Raw genomic sequence first — 21,025 nt, 5'->3', positions numbered from 1 at the left:
TTCATAATTTTGTAATCATTTTTTTACAGTAGATCAATCATTTACATGTATGTACTGGGAATATTTGGTTCAAAATAAAAAAAATACCTTTATCTGACTGTGGTTTTTATTCCACTTAAACATATAAATATTTGAAAATATTTAAAAAGCAAAAGAACACAGTAGATTGCAATTTCTGATTTGAGCAGGTCACCCAGATTAAAAAGAACCCTACAAATCCACAAAATAAAGTTTTATTTAATGCTCTGCCTATAATAGTATGGGTCATAAGGTTTTAAGTCATCAGTGCCCATTCAACCTTTTTAATATCAGGTTAAAAAAATGCAGACAGCATAAATTAATAAAAACAGATTATACCATCGCCAAAAAGACAAACAACAGTCTATTAAAAACTACACATAAAACAGTTTTAGTTATGGTCCAAGTAAGTGTATCATGTACAGAGAACCCCTATAGATAAAGGTCGCCTCTGTTTACCAAAAACATGTATTGTAAGATCACCCTCTTCTTGTCCTGCTTTAGTAATATCTGCATAGTGTATCATGTACAGAGAACCCCTATAGATAAAGGTCGCCTCTGTTTACCAAAAACATGTATTGTAAGATCACCCTCTTCTTGTCCTGCTGTAGTAATATCTGCATAGTGTATCATGTACAGAGAACCCCTATAGATAAAGGTCGCCTCTGTTTACCAAAAACATGTATTGTAAGATCACCCTCTTCTTGTCCTGCTGTAGTAATATCTGCATAGTGTATCATGTACAGAGAACCCCTATAGATAAAGGTCGCCTCTGTTTACCAAAAACATGTATTGTAAGATCACCCTCTTCTTGTCCTGCTGTAGTAATATCTGCATAGTGTATCATGTACAGAGAACCCCTATAGATAAAGGTCGCCTCTGTTTACCAAAAACATGTATTGTAAGATCACCCTCTTCTTGTCCTGCTGTAGTAATATCTGCATAGTGTATCATGCACAGAGAACCCCCTATAGATAAAGATCACCTCTGTTAACCAAAAACATGTATTGTAAGACACCCTATTCTTGTCCTGCTGCATTTTGAATAATTTTAATTCAGAGTTCACCTCTCCTGTAAGGTCATTTTGTTTTTTTCACCCATTGTGACCTTTCTTCTTGTCCTGCTGTAGTCATATCTGCATAGTGTATCATGTACAGAGAACTACCTATAGATAAAGGTCACCTCTGTTAACCGAAAAAACATGTATTGTAAGATCACCCTCTTCTTGTCCTGCTGTAGTAATATCTGCATAGTGTATCATGCACAGAGAACCCCCTATAGATAAAGATCACCTCTGTTAACCAAAAACATGTATTGTAAGACACCCTATTCTTGTCCTGCTGCATTTTGAATAATTTTAATTCAGAATTCACCTCTCCTGTAAGGTCATTTTGTTTTTTTTACCCATTGTGACCTTTGTTTCGTCAATGGGCTCCCAAAATGCAGTAAGTTACTAATTTTTAAACAACAAAAAAATCTCACAAACAGGCTTTGAAATTTTTGTTGAAATGCTTGCTTCCAAAATGAACACATATTTGTGATATCTATATATTATTTTAAAGACTGAATAATTAATAATCTTATTTTTTCAGTTATGGATGATGAAAGGACAAATAGAAGAACAACAAGGAGAGAAAGAAGCTGCTAGAGATGCTTATAATCAGGGGGTGAGTTACTTCATACCGGTCATTTAAATCAGCGACATTTTCACCTTTCATTTGAATCTGTGACATTTTCACCTTTTATCTGAATCTATGACATTTTCACCTTTTATCTGAATCTATGACATTTTCACCTTTTATCTGAATCTATGACATTTTTACCTTTCATTTGAATCTGTGACATTTTCACCTTTTATCTGAATCTATGACATTTTCACCTTTCATTTGAATCTGTGACATTTTCACCTTTTATCTGAATCTATGACATGTTCATTGATGAAATGATTGTTAATTGCTTGATGTTCAGTGGTAAATTTCATGCATGGTCAGGATGAGTATGTGACATTTTCACCTTTTGTTTGAATTAGTGACATTTTCATGTTTGAATCTGTGACATTTTCACCTTTTATTTGAATCTATGACATTTTCACCTTTTATCTGAATCTATGACATTTTCACCTTTTATCAGAATCTATGACATTTTCACCTTTTATCAGAATCTATGACATTTTCACCTTTTATCAGAATCTATGACATTTTCACCTTTTATCAGAATCTATGACATGTTCATTGATGAAATGATTGTTAATTGCTTGATGTTCAGTGGCAAATTTCATGCATGGTCAGGATGAGTATGTGACATTTTCACCTTTTGTTTGAATTAGTGACATTTTCATGTTTGAATCTGTGACATTTTCACCTTTTATTTGAATCTATGACATTTTAATTGATGATATGATTGTTGGTTGCTTGATGTCCAGTTGCAAATTTCATGCATGATCAGGATGAGAACATTTGTATGTGACACATTGATCTTTTATTTGAATCAGTAACATTTTCACCTTTTGTTTGAATCAGTGACAATTTCACCTTTCATTTGAATCGGTGACATTTTCACCTTTTGGTTGAATCTGTGAAATTTTCACCATTCGTTTGAATCTGTGACATTTTTGCCTTTTGATTGAATTTGTGACATTTTCACTTTTCGTTTGAATCTTTGACATTTTCACTTTTTGGTTAAATCTGTGACATTGTCACCTTTGTTCTTGGATTGCATAATATTTTCACCTTTGATCTTAGCTTCGCTGACAAGTTGACCTTTGATAATTAATTCCAAGCCAAAGAATAACAATTGGACACAGTCAGCATTACATTATGACTCCTACTGTCGAGCTCTTTATGTGTCTGTATGTTCTATTTTCAACAAAGTTTACAACTAATATATATAATTAAACTCCGTTTGGTGAACCAAGCCTGTGTGAATCCTTTCGGTAGAGCCCATGAAGTGGATACCTTTGGTATGCCAACCTCTTCATGGCATACCAAATGTATCCACTTCATGGGCTCTACCGAAAGGATTCACACAGGCGTTGGCTCACCATAGCAAATAAAGTTGCAGACCATCTGAAGTGTTGTCAATTTTTAGTATTAATATATATAATGAATATTGAATACCTAATTAACATGACAAGTTTGTAGCAATACTCTATTTAAAATGACATTTCATAACCAGTAGCCATATGTGACAGCTTTCACATTAATTGAAATTAGATAATTATAATTACTCATATAATCTCATTATATTTTTGCCTTTACATTACATTCTTGTCTTAGTATGAATCAAGGATAAAAGTCTCTCATACTGATATTAGTAATTTCACAAATAAATGAATATGTCGCAAATCCTTCAACATCGAATATCACTAATTAAAATAATAACACATAACTTGTCTTGACATCTATCAAATTTCTGTATTTGTATAAAAATAAGAAATAAGAAGATGTGGTATGATTGCCAAGGAGACACTCCCCACCAGAGACTAAATGACATAGAAATTAACAACTATAGGTCACTGTACGGACTTCAACAATGAGCAAAACCCATACCGTATAGTCAGCTATAAAAGGTCCTAAAATTACAAATGTAAAACAATTCAAACAAGAAAACTAATGGCCACCATGTTTTTATGAAATATCCAATTTCTAAAGAGAATGATGAAATTAAAAAAATGTCCAAATTAGCCTGGTGATAAATTTTTCGTTTTATATTATTATTGCTGAGGTTGGCTGTACTGACAAGTTTGTCTACAGTTTTTTAATTTATTTAATATAAATCATATGTTGTAAAAAGAAAGTATCATTGTCTACAAAAGTTAAGAAATTTCAATGTTGTGTATTTTGGCATCTGCTTTGCCTTTGAATGTGTCACACCCAACCCATATTAACCCTTTGTTGTCGATATCCAATGAGTAAGGAAAGACAACTCCTTGTTCTTTCATGTTTTTACATGTAATTAAAGTTCCCTCCTCTGATAGAACATGGATTCCATGGCTGATACAGTCTGCTACTATCACCAGACCTTTTGGTGTTGTCACAATATCTCTAGGGTCAAAAGGTCGTTGAGAATTCATTGAAGGATGACCTTGATAAATCCACTTAAGGTTACCATCTTGTCCCAAATTGATTATTCTCCCAGAATCGTCTGCAATAACATCAATAACGACAATGTCTCTGTTTGTATTAGTGGTTATTCTGTACGGAAACGTTAATATTTCATCTCCAAAGGATTGTTTCTGTTTTCCATCCATTCCATAGACCATGATTTTCCTGAAGCTGTCATCTCCGGTTTTATACATATGCCCACGATCAGTAACACCTAATAGAATTCTATTGTCTTTCGTGACGTGAATAGCACGAGGCAAAAGACCAGTTGAAACGGAAAAAACAGATTTGATCTTCCCAGACTTCATCAGCATCTTCACCTCACATGTGTCACGCATTGATAAGAAAATATCATTATTAGATGAATTAGACATGTCAAAAATGTCGGCAGAAATTTCATGTAAAGTTTTGATATTGTTATCTTCAAAGGAAATCTGTCGTAATATTTTAGTGTTAAAGTTTGAAATCCAGATGGACGTCTCACCAAGGATACGTAAACGGTATATAAAACTCAAGTCAGAATTGTAACTATTGACAACTGTCAAGGTTTCATTAGGATTTTTATATTCCGTAATTTCTCCAAATAATTTCGCCATGTTTTCTGTACTTAAATCACCTTTCTTGAATTCCATTTTGTCCTTTTTAGCCTGATCACGTAGGCTCTTGGCATATTTTTTTACCATATCAATAGTTTCTTTTTCTGATTGGTCGATTCTGGTTAGTATGTCTTTCTCTGATGGTTGACTTTTCTTTGTTGTCATTTTGCATGAATAATCCTCTACAGTCAAATGTTAAGATCAGTTTAAAAGATGGTCAAGTTTTTCACTTTATGCTTTGTCTAGTTTCAAGTTTGTACATGTTATGAAAAAGCTCCTCTTGTGCTAGTACTGTGCAGAACTTATTAGATTGGTAGTTCCTGTCCCTCTACAGTACTTACTACTTAGGTATATGTGGATGAATAACCCAATGAACAACTATGTCACACAGTTAATTCTAATCCTTTCCAGTCAGAAAAATATCAATCTTTTACTTCACAGGTAAAAAGAAAGTAATGTTTAAATATATCTTTGTTTATAGCAACAATATAAACAGTTCTAAAAATAGAATACTAACAATTTAAATTTATTTGTTGAAATATTGATTTTTCCTAAGGTGGATCTTCCTGGCTTTTAAACTTTTAAGATTATTTTTAAATGTTCTTTTATATCAGAATAGATCTAATATAAGGAGGAGGGGGACAGAAAGGGAGGACATAAAAAAATTGGTGGAGATTGTGAGAGGGGGGAAACAAATTGGGGTATTTGGAAAAATAAACTGTTATGTGATTTCAAACATTAGATACACAGGCAACTTTAATAGTTGATAATGCAAGAAGCATATAGGAGAAGGTGCCACTGTTAAAGCAACATGAATTATATCATTATGAAAAAAGGGGGGTAAAAATGGTTGAAGTCCTTCTTTACAAAGTCAAGCTATCTGGACTATTTGTTGTTCATTGTTGTCTTTGTTAGTAAGTCTTTTTTGTCGAGCCTTCGACTTTAGTCGAAAAAGCGAGACATAGCGATCCTACATTCCGTCGGCGTCGTCGGCGGCGTCCACAAATATTCACTCTGTGGTTAAAGTTTTTGAAATTTTAATAACTTTCTTAAACTACCTTGGATTTCTACCAAACTTGGACAGAAGCTTGTTTATGATCATAAGATAGTATCCAGAAGTAAATTTTGTAAAAATAAAATTCCATTTTTTCCGTATTTTACTTATAAATGGACTTAGTTTTTCTGCCGGGAAATATTACATTCACTCTGTGGTTAAAGTTTTTAAAATTTTAATAACTTTCTTAAACTATCCTGGGTTTCTACCAAACTTGGACAGAAGCTTGTTTATGATCATAAGATAGTATCCAGAAGGAAATTTTGTAAAATAATAAATCCATTTTTTCCGTATTTTACTTTTAAATGGACTTAGATTTTCTGCCAGGAAACAACACATTCACTCTGTGGTTAAAGTTTTTAAAATTTTAATAACTTTCTTATACTATTTTGGATTTGTACCAAACTTGGACAGAAGCTTGTTTATGATCAAAAGCTAGTATCTAGAAGGAAATTTTGTAAAATAATAAATCCATTTTTTCCGTATTTTACTTTTAAATGGACTTAGATTTCCTGTCAGGAAACAACACATTCACTCTGTGGTTAAAGTTTTTTAAATTTTAATAACTTTCTTATACTATTTTGGATTTGATCCAAACTTTAACAGAAGCTTGTTTATGATCAAATGCTAGTATCTAGAAGGAAATTTTGTTTTCTTCAAGTTAACATTACATTCAGTCTGCAGATGAAGTTTTTAAACATTTATTAGATTCATAAACTATCCTGGATTTTTACCAAACTTGGATAGAAAGTTCGTACAATCAAAAGATAGTATCAAGAGGAATATTTTTATTGATTTACTTCCTCATTTTTGTTGAGGCTGCGATTAACAGAAAAAGTAGGCGAGACACTGGGTTCCGCGGAACCCTTACGAATTTTTCTTGGTGGAAGTCTGCTCTGTTGAACTGTTTAATATTTTTGGTTATTTCTGGTATCTTTGTATGTATTATTATATAAATAACACATAGCTGAGAGCGTGATAGAGCAGATTGTTACCCAGAGAAAACATTGTCAACTGAGGCGAAGCCAAGGTTGACAATGTCTTTTCGAGCGGTAACAATCTGCTCTATCACCCTCTCAGATATGTGTTATTTAATTTATTATACTGAATGTTCTGTTATTACTGTATATTAAATTTCAAATTCAAAGTAATAAACTATGTCGTCTTGTACATAACAATCATCCATATTTATTAAAGCGCACACTTGAGCAAGCGTCTCCGTGAAGGGTAATAGAGTATTTGCCATTGGATAGAGTAAATTGTCTCCCTCGTATTAACCAATCAAAATCTGGCATTTAAACATGAAGTATAATAAAGATTTTTGTACATCACAGATAAGATCAAACAAATATTCAGGGAAAAGTGCTGACATGAAATTAAAATGCTGCTTATAAAATTAAGATATAAAAACAAATACACATGTATTACTTTATGGCTGGAAATGTGCAATATATTTAAACAAATGAAATTGTAAATTATTATATGAACTGAAGGACAAAATTATGACCAAATAAACAAATAATTACTCTAGAGAATGCTGTGTTTTATTAACTAAGATCTTACCATAAATCCCTCAAATTTGTATGCCCTTGCCACATCGGAGTGGGCATTAAGTGTTACCCTTGTCCGTCTGTACGTCCCGAAATTGGTTTCCGTTCTCTAACTTTAGTTTGCCTCAACCAAAAGTTATAAAACTTATACACAATGCTTATTACCACAAAACTCAGATCATGTGAGAATTTGGATAACCTCACTTTTACCTCAAAAAAAATTTGCGGTCGTATATTGGTATGACGTGGGCGTCGTCGTCTTCGTAGTCTTCCGAAGACACATTGGTTTTGGCACTCTAACTTTAGTTTAAGTGAATGGATCTCTATGAAATTTTACCATAAGGTTCAATACTACAAAAGGAAGGTTGGGATTGATTTTGGGGGTAATTGCCTCAAAATTTTAGGAATAAGGGGCCAAAAAAGGGGCAAAAAACAAGCATTTTTCTAGTTTCATGATAATAACTTGTGTGTAAGTGTATGGATCTTTCTGAAATTGTACTACAAGGTTCCATATCACAAAGGGAAAGCTGGAATTGAGTTTGGGGGTAATTGCCCAAAACGTTTAGGAATAAGGGGCCAAAAAGGGGCCAAAAATAAGCATTTTTCTAGTTTCCAGACAATAACTTGTGTTCAAGTGTATGGATCTCTCTGAAATTGTACTGCAAGGTACTATACCACAAAGGGGAGGCTGGGATTGAGTTTGGAGGTGATGAATCATAAGGGGGTTCAAAAAATTTTGGGGAGGGATTTTTTTTTCCTTTTTTTCCTTTTTTTTTTCTTTAAAATTTTCCGTTTTAAATTGGTTATTTCTGATTTTATATATAAAAGCAAATAATAATTATATGGTTTGAGTTGTTAAATTAAAAATTTTTTAAGTTCTTAGACCACATTCATTCTGTGTCAGAAACCTATGCTGTGTAAAATATTTAATCACAATCCAAATTAAGTGCTGTATCAAGCTTGAATGTTGTGTCCATACTTGCCCCAACTGTTCAGGGTTTGACCTCTGCGGTCGTATCAAGCTGCACCCAGCGGAGCATTTTATTGACTTATATATAATGTTATATGCAAGCAGGGGGATCATCTGTGTCCCATGGACACATTCTCCATTTATTTTTAAAATGTTTTATTATATGAAGTATTAAAGCAAAAAAAAAAAAGGTGACGAATATTAGTTAAGAAACACTGTATCTAAAAAGTAAATACTGTATCATACAATTTTAGTTTTATATTTTCAGCTCAAAAAATGTCCCAAAGCAATACCTTTGTGGCTGTTATTATCCAGACTAGAGGAAAAGAATGGACAGTTAATTAAAGCTAGATCAATCTTAGAGAAAGCAAGACTCAAAAATCCTCAGGTGCCGGATCTATGGTAAGAAACAAGATGGCATTTTATCAGGCATCTGCATTCTTGTTAATATTACTTCAAACTATCTATTTAACTGCTTTATATGCCCCCGCTTTAAAAAAGTGGGGTATACTGTTTTACCTCTGTCTGTCCGTCTGTCCATCCGTCCCAGGAATATTTTTTGTCGCATCTTTCTCAGGATCTACATCATAAGGATTTCTGAAATTTGGTTTCAGGGTTAATATAAGTCAGCTATACCGTGTGATGCGTTTTCAGATTCATCAATCAACAACTTCCTGTTTACTGAAATATTTGGGCAGGGGTATCATCAGTGAGCAGTAGCTCGCAGTTTCACTTGTTTCGCCAGTTTTAGTCAGTTTAGATTATATAACTGTGACATTACAAAGGTAATATTTTTCCTACATTCCAACATAAGCTTCATCTGCATCAGTCTGTGGTTTAAGTTGTCAAACCGTCATGGAATTTTACAAAACTTGGACAAAAGATTTTTAAATGATGAAAAGACGGTAGAAAAAAAAAATTCTGTATATTATACTTTAAATATTGGCCATCATACACATCTTCACATTAAGATACAGTCTGGGGTTAGATTTTTTACGCATCAATAACCTTGTCAAATCTTCATAGAATTTTATGAATCTTTGGCAGAAGCTGTTTCACGGTTAACTTAAGAAGTATATATCTGAACAAAATTTTGAAAATATATGTTTTTCATTTTTTCCATATTTTACTTATAAATGGACCCTGTTTTTTCTTTGCAATTTGCATTTTCATACAGTACGGGGACATCAATAAATTTGTTAAACCTTCATGGAATGTTTTGAAACTTTAAAATATGCTTCTTCAAGATCAAGAAAGAGCGTCTGATGAAAAAGGTTAAATTTTTGGCCCTGTATTTTACATATATATGGATGTTGGCAGTCAACGCCACACTTTTACACTAACAGCAGCAGTCTTAGGTGAGACACAGGGTTGCGAGGAACTCTTCACAAAGTTTTTGTGATAAAAAATGCAGACCTATATCTGTCTTTTTTTATTCTTATCATTTATTTATGATATGAACACTATCTAAATATTGTTGATAAGAAAATTATATCAAAATGAGCCTTTTTTGTCAGTTTTTCATTAAATACAAGAAGATAAAAACCCTACAGGAAGAATGAAAGACAGAATTTGCCATTTCATAATTATTAAATGCATTCTGGGTAATATTTTCAAAAGCCTACACCAAAACGCTGTGATTGGTTTAAAATGTCCTGGCTAAACAATGGAAAATCAAGCAATGACGTAACGTTATTTTCATTTTGGTGTACGAACAATGAGATTACCCATAGTACTTTAGATTCTGAATGAAAAGACGAATTCAAAGATACAAATATTAAAAAAAATATTTGTGAAGGATTTTATTGGATTACAATATGCAGAATTTTACCCTGGATAGGTTTCTGAGAAAGGGGATGAATAAGTCTAAGTCAGGTATGCATACCAAGATTTTCATAGCTTTTTCAGGCCTGATGGAGATGAAACCAGGTGAAGTCAGGAGTAAAATAATGTTGGTGAATAAATTTGAGTGTTCAGTATGTTTTATTTGTTATTTTTGCAAAATTTATTTGAATTCAAAGGGCTAAAAAAAAATGGCTTTAATGTATTACTTACTTTTATTTTTGTTGTTTTTGTATTAACATTATTGACCAGAGAATGGTCTAATCACAGCTTCTGCTATATCTATTAAAATCTGATGCATGTTTCATTGTAGGTTGGAGGCAGTCAGAGTGGAAAACAGAGCTGGCTTAAAGAATATTGCTCAAAATTTGATGGCAAGAGGTAGGCAAAAAATAAATTCACATAATTCTCTCAAATGAAAAGATAACCCTAAACATTGGGAATATGAATATCAAGTTGTGGGGTATACATCAAGAATCAAATTGTCAAAAAGATGCCTAAAAATTGTTGATGAATACTATGAAGTTCATTACTATTCATTGGATAATTTTTTTGTGAATAGTTAAACCACAAACAACAAAGTACACATTTTCTTTTGGCATATATGAAGGCTTTGACAAAACCACAATATCAAATATCCATATATACAATTTCCCTCAATTCATGAAAAATTGAAAATTGGTATTCCAGAAAACTAAATGAATCCACACTAATTCAGTGTATCAATGATAAACCAAATTCCCTAATCATTTTTGCAGTAGCACCATTAAATTGATAATAAGCAAAATTTGACCTTTTTCAGCTCTTCAAGAATGTTCAAATTCTGGAATATTGTGGGCAGAGTCTATAGCTATTGAACCAAGACCACAGAGAAAAACCAAATCAGTAGATGCTTTGAGAAAGTGTGAACATGACCCACATGTATTGTTAGCAGCGTCCAAGTAAGAAATGTTACTTTAACAAGCATTCTGAGAGTATTGCATGGCAATGCATAGTACCCTACCGTTAAAAAATTCATTGTACTGGAACAAAATGCTAACTTGATCTTTTTAACTTGTCATGGTGTAAACTATATAACAAATATCAGTTCAATATCTTCAAGCATGATGAAAAAAAGTGTGGAAAACTGATTATTTAAGTGAATAAGTCCAAGGACCATAACTCAACACAAAATCATCAGACCAGAACAAAATTCGAAATTGATATGTAACTTGTCATGATAAAACTATATGCCAATTTACAAATCAATATCTTCAGTTATGATGAAAAAAAATGTGGAAAACTGATTATTTGAGTGAATTTTCTAAGTCCAAGGACCATAACTCTGTACAAAATCATCAGACCGGAACAAAAGTCGAACTTGATCTGTAACTTGTCATGATAAAACAGTTTATCAAATATCAAATCAATATCTTCAAGCACGAAGAAAAAAAGTGTGGAAAACTGATTTGCCGGACTGACAGATGGACAGACAGACAGACAGACGGACGGAGTGCAAACCTAAAGTCCCCTTCAACTTCATCGGTAGGGGACTAAAAATAAAAAGATGTGGTATGATTGCCAATGAGACAGCTCTCCACAAGAGACCAAATGACACAGCAGAAATTAACAACTATAGGTCACCGTACAGCCTTCAACAATGAGTAAAACCAATATTACATAGTCAGCTATAAAAGGCCCTGAAATGACAAATGTATAAATACAATTCAAACGAGAAAACTAACAGCCTGATTTATGCACAAAATAATGAACAAAAAACAAATATGATATATAGCAACAAACGACAACCACTGAATTACAGGCTCCTGACTTGGGACAGGCACATACAGAATATGGCGGGGTTAAACTAGTTTGTTGGCGCCAAACCCTGTTCTGTTTAATGTACTCTTGGCTGATAAATATATGTGTTAAAGTTTAGTTTTAAGGAACCAATTATGGTCTTGTTAAAAACTGTATGATGACCACTTAGTGTCTCTAATGTTTTATAGTACTGTTTGATGACTGTCTCCTTGATGTATGTATTCTTTCATTTATTAGCTCACCAGGGCCCGAAGGGCCCCATGTGAGCTTATGCCATCACTTGGCGTCCGTCGTCGTCCATCGTCTGTCGTCGTCGTAAACTTTTTCAAAAATCTTCTACCCTGAAACTACTGGGCCAAATACCTTCAAACTTTAACTAAATGTTCCTTAGGGTATCTAGTTTATAAATTGTATCCAAAGTTTTTATCCATCGACAAACATGGCCGCCATGGCTAAAAATAGAACATATGGGTCAAATGCAGTTTTTGTCGAGCCTGCGACTTTTGTCGCAGAAAGCTCGACATAGGGATAGCGATCCGGCGGCAGCGGCGGCGTTAGCTAACTTCTTAAAAGCTTTATATTTTAGAAGGTGGAAGACCTGTATGCTTCATACTTTGTATATGGATGCCTCATGTTACGAAGTTTCCGTCAGTCACATGTCCAATGTCCTTGACCTCATTTTCATGGTTCAGTGACTACTTGAAAAAAAAGTTAACATTTTTTGTAATGTTAAATTCTCTCTTATTATAAGTAGTAGGATAACTATATTTGGTATGTGCGTACCTTGCAAGGTCCTCATGCCCGTCAGACAGTTTTCACTTGACCTCGACCTCATTTCATGGATCAGTGAACAAGGTTAAGTTTTGGTGGTCAAGTCCATATCTCAGATACTATAAGCAATAGGTGTAGTATATTAGGTGTATGGAAGGACTGTAAGGTGTACATGTCCAACTGGCAGGTGTCATCTGACCTTGACCTCATTTTCATGGTTCAGTGGTTATAGTTAAGTTTTTGTGTTTTGGTCTGTTTTTCTTATACTGTATGCAATAGGTCTACTATATTTGGTGTATGGAATGATTGTAAGGTGTACATGTCTAGCTGGCAGGTGTCATTTGACCTTGACCTCATTTTCATGGTTTAGTGGTCAAAGTTAAGATTTTGAGTTTTGGTCTTTTTTTCTAATACTATATGCAATAGGTCAACTATATTTGGTGTATGGAAATATTTTATGATCTATATGTCAGTCGCGCAGCTTTTATTTGACCTTGACCTCATTTTCACAGTTCATTGCTCAGTGTTAAGTTTTTGTGTTTTGGTCTGTTTTTCTTAAACTATAAGCAATAGGTCAACTATATTTGTTGTATGAAAGAATTGTTAGCTGTACATGCCTGCCTGGCATGGTTCATCTGACCTTGACCTCATTTTCATGGTTCATTGGTCAATGTTTAGTTTTCTTGGTTAATGTTAAGTTTATGTGACAGTTGTAATAAAACTTAATATTTAGGACTATCAACATAATATCAGTGATTAGTAAAGAAGGCGAGACATTTCAGTGTGTGCACTCTTGTTGGCTTATATCTCAAAAACTAAAGCTTTTAGAGCAAATCTGACATGGGGTAAAATTGTTCAATTGGTCAAGATCTATCAGGTTTTGAAATTTTCAGACGAATCGAACAACCCATTGTTGGGTTGCTGCCACCGAAGATGTAGTTTTAACAAAATTTTGCAGTTTTTTGTTATATTTTTTGAATATTATTATAGATATATATAAACTGTAAGCAGCAATAATGTTCAGCAAAATAAGATCTACAAAAAAGTTAATATGACCATAATTGTCAATTGACCCCTTAAGGAGTTATTGCCCTTTAAAGACAATTTTACACAATTTGTTCATCAAGTTTGCTAACATTTAAAAATCTTCTCCTCTGAAACTACTGGGCCAATTACCTTCAAACTTTAACTAAATGTTCCTTAGGGTATCTTGTTTATAAATTGTATCGGAAGTTTGTATTCATCGACAAACATGGCCGCCATGGCTAAAAATAGAACATAAGGATCAAATGCAGTTTTTGGCTTATATCTCAAAAACTGAATCTTTTAGAGCAAATGTGACAGGGTAAAATTGTTTAATTAGTCAAGATCTATCTGCCCTGAAATTTTCAGACGAATCGAACAACCCATTGGTGGGTTGCTGCCACCGAATTGGTAGTTTTTAACAAAATTTTGCAGTTTTTTGTTGTTATTTTGAATATTATTATAGATATATATAAACTGTAAGCAGCAATAATGTTCAGCAAAGTAAGATCTACAAAAAAGTTATAATGACTATAATTGTCAATTGACCCCTTAAGGAGTTATTGCCCTTTAAAGACAATTTTACACAATTTGTTCATCAAGTTTGCTAACATTTAAAAATCTTCTCCTCTGAAACTACTGGGCCAATTACCTTCAAACTTTAACTAAATGTTCCTTAGGGTATCTTGTTAATAAATTGTATCGGAAGTTTGTATTCATCAACAAACATGGCCGCCATGGCTAAAAATAGAACATAAGGGTCAAATGCAGTTTTTGGCTTATATCTCAAAAACTGAATCTTTTAGAGCAAATGTGACAGGGTAAAATTGTTAAATTGGTCAAGATCTATCTGCCCTGAAATTTTCAGACGAATCGAACAACCCATTGTTGGGTTGCTGCCACCGAATTGGTAGTTTTAACAAAATTTTGCAGTTTTTATACGACCGCAAAAAAATTTTGTGGTCGTATATTGGTATGACGTTGGCGTCGTCGTTGTCGTCGTCGTCCAAAGACACATTGGTTTTCGCACTCTAACTTAAGTTTAAGTGAATGGATCTCTATGAAATTTTACCATAAGGTTCAATACCACAAAAGGAAGGTGGGGATTGATTTTGGGGGTAATGGTACCAACAGTTAAGGAATTAGGGGCCAAAAAGGGGCCAAAAATAAGCATTTTTGTAACTTCCAGACATAACTTGTGTGTTAGTGTATGGATCTCTCTGACATTGTACCACAAGGTTCCATATCACAAAGGGAATGCTGGGATTGATTTTGGGGGTAATTGCCTCCAAATTTTAGGAATTAGGGGCCAAAAAAGGGGCAAAAAACAAGCATTTTTCTAGTTTCATGACAATAACTTGTGTGTAAATGTATGGATCTCTCTGACATTGTACCACAAGGTTCCATATCACAAAGGGAAAGCTGGGATTGATTTTGGGGGTAATTGCCTCCAAATTTTAGGAATTAGGGGCAAAAAAGGGGCAAAAAACAAGAATTTTTCTAGTTTCATGACAATAACTTGTGTGTAGGTGTATGGATCTTTATGAAATTGTACTACAAGGTTCCATATCACAAAGGGAAAGCTGGAATTGAGTTTGGGGGTAATTGCCCAAAACGTTTAGGAATAAGGGGCCAAAAAGGGGCCAAAAATAAGCATTTTTAGAACTTCCAGACAATAACTTGTGTTCAAGTGTATGGATCTCTCTGAAATTGTACTGCAAGGTACCATACCACAAAGGGAAGACTGGGATTGATTTTGGGGGTAATTGCTTCAAAATTTTAGGAATTAGGGGCAAAAAAGGGGCAATAAAACAACCATTTTTCTAGTTTCAGGACAATAACTTGTGTGTAAGTGTATTGATCTTTATGAAATTGTACTACAAGGTTCCATATCACAAAGGTAAAGCTGGGTTTGAGTTTGGGGGTAATTGCCCTAAACGTTTAGGAATTTGGGGCCAAATGGGGCTAAAAAACAAGCATTTTTCTAGTTTCCAGACAATAACTTGTGTTCAAGTGTATGGATCTCTCTGAAATTGTACTGCAAGGTACCATACCACAAAGGGAAGACTGGGATTGAGTTTGGGGGTGATGAATCATAAGGGGGTTCAAAAAATTTGGGGGGGGGGGATTTTTTTTTTCCTTTTTCTTCTTTAAAATTTTCCATTTTAAATTGGTTATTTCTGATTTATATATAAAAGCAAATAATAATGATATGGTTTGAATAGGTAAATTAAAAAATTTTAAGTTCTTAGACCACATTCATTCTGTGTCAGAAACCTATGCTGTGTCAAATATTTAATTACAATCCAAATTCAGTGCTGTATCAAGCTTGAATGTTGTGTCCATACTTGCCCCAACTGTTCAGGGTTCGACCTCTGCGGTCGTATCAAGCTGCGCCCCAGTGGAGCATTTTATTTGTTATTATTTTGAATATTATTATAGATATATATAAACTGTAAGCAGCAATAATGTTCAGCAAAGTAAGATCTACAAAAAAGTTAATATGACCATAATTGTCAATTGACCCCTTAAGGAGTTATTGCCCTTTAAAGACAATTTTACACAATTTGTTCATCAAGTTTGCTAACATTTAAAAATCTTTTTCTCTGAAATACAGGTGAGCGATTCAGGCTCTTGAGAGCCTCTTGTTTATGTTCTGGACTTAGGTCTGAAGGAAAGTCTCTGGACTATTAATTGAAATTTATTTTACAGGTATATATCTGGGCTGAGAGGAAGATCTGTAAAGCCAGAGTATTCACAGGACTGAGGACAGTCTGAGATCCAAAGGAAAGTCCCTGGAATAACTATAATTTTATTTTACAGATACATATTCTTGTCTGAAGGGAAGTTAAATAAAGCATAAAGAATGGTTCCACAGGACTGAGGTCCATAGGAAATTCCCTGAAATAACTATAACTTTATTTTACAGATACATATTCTGGGCTGAGAGGAAGATCAGTAAAGCCAGAGAATGGTTCCACAGGACTGAGGTCCATAGGAAAGTCCCTGTACTAACTAAAATTCATTTTACTGATTCATATTTTGGACTGAGGTCCATAGGAAATTCCCTTGAATAAATAATTTTATTTTACAGATTCATATTCTGGGCTGAGAGGAAGATCAGTAAAGCCAGAGAATGGTTCCACAGGACTGAGGTCCATAGGAAAGTCCCAGTAATAACTAAAATTCATTTTACTGATTCATATTTTGGACTGAGGTCCATAGGAAATTCCCTTGAATAAATAATTTTATTTTACAGATTCATATTCTGGGCTGAGAGGAAGATCAGTAAAGCCAGAGAATGGTTCCACAGGACTGTTAAGATAGAACCAGACTTGGGAGATGCCTGGGCCTTTTTCTACAAGTTTGAACTCATGCATGGGGATGAGGTAAACCATTGAGTTAATAGTTCCAAACTGATTGAAATAAAGATCCTGTTTCCAAGCTTTGCTTACAAGGATCTGACAACACTCTGTTTTACTTTCTGTTCTGGAAATTATTACATCAGTCAATGAAATTTCTGCCTTTAAATTTTTGAAGGTGTATACTAATCTGACAAAACCAGAGGATCCTGAAAGGTCTTTAAAAAAGAAAGTAGAACAGAGGGTTTTCAAAATCTTGTAAAGTAAAGCTTTGATACAGGATCTGTGCAGCATGTCTGGTTAAAGGCAAACTTTCAGACCTATATAAAAAATAAAGAGATGTGGTATGAAAGCCAATGAGACAACCTTCCACCAGATTTTTAAAAAAAACATATTATAGGCAATTATAGGTCACTGTACAGCCTAATATGTTCTTTTCTAACTCTCTTTTTTGTTGTCATGCCTGAACAAAGTGACAGAGGTGAGACTAGGTCATGCTGCTTCTGGCATTGGTGGCATAAGAATCAACAACTTCTTCATACATTAAATTTGTAAATTTGGCCAGTTTAAGGGGACCCACTTAAGGTAAGAAAATGATATTTTATATGCAATGATTTTTTTAGCATTTGTGCATCTCGTTTCATGGAGATAATTTATACTTGTTCCCTCAGTCATGATATATTGACTTTGAAACTTTTGCATAGTTTACATGTAAAATTTTGTGATTAGGTCAGTTTTAGATGAACCACTAATTGAAAGTCAATGATCTTTGCAATGTATTAGCATAAGCATATCTAACTTATATTCATATTATATGACCCAGTCCTCTCAGTCAAGGTACATTGACTTTAAAACTTTTGCATGTTTGTGATTAGGTCAACTAAAGAGGAAATACTTACAGTTATCAATTCTAAAATAAGAAGATGTGGTATGATTAATTGCCAATGAGACAACTCTCCACCAGAGACCAAATGACATAGAAGTTAACAACTTTAGGTCACCATATGGCCTTCAACAATGAGCAAAACCAATATTACATAGTCAGTTATAAAAGGTCCCGAATTGACAAATGTAAAACAGTTAATACGCGAAATCTGATGGCCTGATTTATGTACAAAACAATGAAAAACAAAAAAATATTTGGTATGCAGTTGTATTAGCAGTGAGATATATCATTTCCACATAGATTAATTCTCTCCCTCACCCTCAGTCATGCTTCACTGACTTGTTTTACTTAGTTTACATTTTAAAGCGTTGCCATTTATTTCAACATTTGCATCATACTATCAAATTTTTTTTTTATGTTCCGAAAAAATTTGTTTTTCAGGAGTCACAAAATGAAGTACGGAAAAAGTGTATAAATGCTGATCCACGCCATGGTGAATACTGGTGTCGTGTTTCAAAAGACATTCAAAACTGGAGGTTAAAAACAGAACAGATTTTACCTCTGGTATCAGAACTTGCACCATTACCGACTTGATGTTAATGTTTATGTATGAACTTTTATATGAATATACATTGTTTTGTGTAATTAAAGAGGTCATAAACAATAGAATGTCAGATGAACTATGAACTTGTCTGTGTAATGAATCTATGATCACCATAAAGCCAATGAATGAAGAAACATGTTGCAGGATTTTATATCGTCAGAATTTTTATGCTGCTACCATCTAGGCTCAGTAATTGTTGGGTACTAGATTGAGCTGTGTGTGTAGTACCAGCAAAGTTTGGAATATTAGTACCCTTAAAAACTTAATTTCAAATGTCATGGAAAATTTTTCGGAAGCTGAGAATTAATTTCAATATCACTTTACTTGCTACAAATGATACTTAGAAGATTGTTGTGTAGTACCTGCAAAGATGCTAAGAGAAGTAAATTTCCCTTAATTTCAAACATCATAGAAATAATTTTGCGGAAGCTGAGACTTTCAATATCACTTAACTTGCTGCAAATGAAACTTTAGAAGAATGAAAGGAAATATTTGTTTACATCAGTTTCTCTTATTCTCGGCCGATTTATACTTTCCTCAACTGGTTGATTAATCTTTTATAATCACTGTGTAGATCGTTAAATCTCATTTCTTCATTGTTCAAATTTCAATTATGACGTCAATATTTTTTTACTTTCTCTGAATTTGCTATTATGACGAAATTTAATAATTAATCTTGCGTTTTTGTCCAGTGTACAACAATGACTGTTATACACATCTAGACTTATGTAAGAATGTGATTTATTATAATAGTGCTGAAAGATAGAAATAAATATGTAAATTGGCAATAATGTTTTCATTTTCTCGTATATTACCTTAATTGGTTAAAGGTTTTTTGTAAAAACAAAGCAAGAGTGCATGCACATGCTGAAATGTCTCACCTGTTTTACTGACCATGATTGATTTAATGTTGAAAGTCTTAAAAATAAAGGTTTTACTGCAAGTATCACATAAACTTAACATTATCAATGATTGATGACAATTCTGTCAAGGTCAGATAAACCCTGGCAGGCAGACACCTAACAATCATTCAATACACCAAATATAGTTGACATTATAGTATCAAAGAAACAAAACACTGAAAATTAAACAATGACCATGAAATTAAGGTCAAGGTCAGATGATACATGGCAGACAGACATGTACACCTTACAATCATTCCTTGTGCCAAATATATATAATATATTGCTGATAATATCTAAGAAACAGACTTAAACAGGAAAACTGAACATTGACCAATGAACCATAAAAATGAAGTCATGGTCAAATAAAACAAGTCACACAGACATGTACACCCTACAATCATTCCATGCACCAAATATAGTTGATCTATTGCTTATAGTATCTAAGAAACAGACTTAAATCAGGCGGTTATTTTCTCAATTGAATTGTTTCACATTTTGCATGTCAAGAGCCTTTTATAGCCAAGTTAAGCCAACTATATAGTATGGGTTTTTCTCATTGTTGAAGGCAATATATATGGTGGCCTATAATTGCATACATCCACTTCATTTGAACTTTGGTGGATAGTTGTTTCATCGGCAATCATACCACATCTCCTTATTTTTATATTAATCCTACAATCATTCCAAACTACATAAACTTAACATTGACAAATGAACCATATGCATGAAAATGAGGTCACAGACAAAATGATACCTCCAGACAGACATGTACAACTTGCAATCATTACATACACAAAATATAGTTGACCTATTGCTAATAGTATTTGAAAGACAGTCCAAAACACAAAAACTTATCATATACCAATTAACCATGTAAGGTCAAGGTCAGATGAAACCTGCCAGACAGACATGTACCCCTTACAATCATAATATACACTACATGTAGTTGACATACTGTTTTTAGTATCTGATTTGATTGATTTTTGGTGTTTTAACTCCACTTTTAAGCACCGCTTTTGGGCGATTTCGTTGCGGCCAGTTTTTATTGGTGGAGGAAGCCGGAGTGCTTGGATTTTAGTATCTGAGAAAGGGACCTAATCATGTAACTTTAACCTTGATCACTGATCCATGAAATGAGGTCAATGGTCAGGTGAACCGTCGGGCGGATATGCAGACCTTGCAAGGAACCCATATACCAAATATGGTTATCCTATTACTTTTAATAAGAGAAGTTCACATAACAAACATGAGTGCACACACTGAAATGTCTCCCCTGTTTTACTTACCACTGATTTCATGTTAAAAGTCTGTTATATAAAGGTTTAACTACAAGTATCACAGAATCGTAACTTTATCAATGTTCTATGAAAATAAAGTCAAGGTCTGATGATTCATGCCAGACAGACATGTACACCTTGCAATCATTTCATACACCAAATATAGTGGTCCCATCACTAATAGTACCTGAGAAACCGATGAAACCACAAAATCTCAACATTGACCAATTAACCATGATAATGAGGTCAAGGTAATATGAACCC

The 21,025-nt window shown here is 33.6% G+C and overlaps 2 protein-coding genes across 2 annotated transcripts in view; one reads left to right on the top strand and one right to left on the bottom strand.

The window, feature by feature from the left end:
* The window catches only part of LOC127731957 (pre-mRNA-processing factor 6-like), a 54,865-nt gene extending 35,782 nt beyond the window's left edge, over window positions 1-19,083 (top strand). Inside the window, exons 19-24 of the mRNA XM_052240893.1 lie at window positions 1,611-1,685; window positions 8,560-8,693; window positions 10,447-10,514; window positions 10,936-11,074; window positions 16,987-17,116; window positions 18,417-19,083. Coding sequence (XP_052096853.1) covers window positions 1,611-1,685; window positions 8,560-8,693; window positions 10,447-10,514; window positions 10,936-11,074; window positions 16,987-17,116; window positions 18,417-18,569 — 699 coding nt within the window. The 3' untranslated portion in view covers window positions 18,570-19,083. The remainder of the gene's footprint in view (window positions 1-1,610; window positions 1,686-8,559; window positions 8,694-10,446; window positions 10,515-10,935; window positions 11,075-16,986; window positions 17,117-18,416) is intronic.
* LOC127731959 (uncharacterized) lies at window positions 3,303-5,197 on the bottom strand. The gene has a single exon (XM_052240895.1). It carries the CDS (start codon window positions 4,880-4,882, stop codon window positions 3,833-3,835), a length of 1,050 nt encoding a protein of 349 aa, XP_052096855.1. The 5' UTR covers window positions 4,883-5,197; the 3' UTR covers window positions 3,303-3,832.
* Window positions 19,084-21,025: the final 1,942 nt, after the last annotated feature.

The sequence above is a fragment of the Mytilus californianus genome, unplaced genomic scaffold (genome assembly GCF_021869535.1).
Source record: "Mytilus californianus isolate M0D057914Y unplaced genomic scaffold, xbMytCali1.0.p SCAF_21, whole genome shotgun sequence".
Classification (NCBI taxonomy): Eukaryota; Metazoa; Mollusca; class Bivalvia; order Mytilida; family Mytilidae; genus Mytilus; species Mytilus californianus.
Note: the sequence above shows the minus strand (reverse complement) of the source record. Positions and strands in the feature narration are given on the sequence as shown.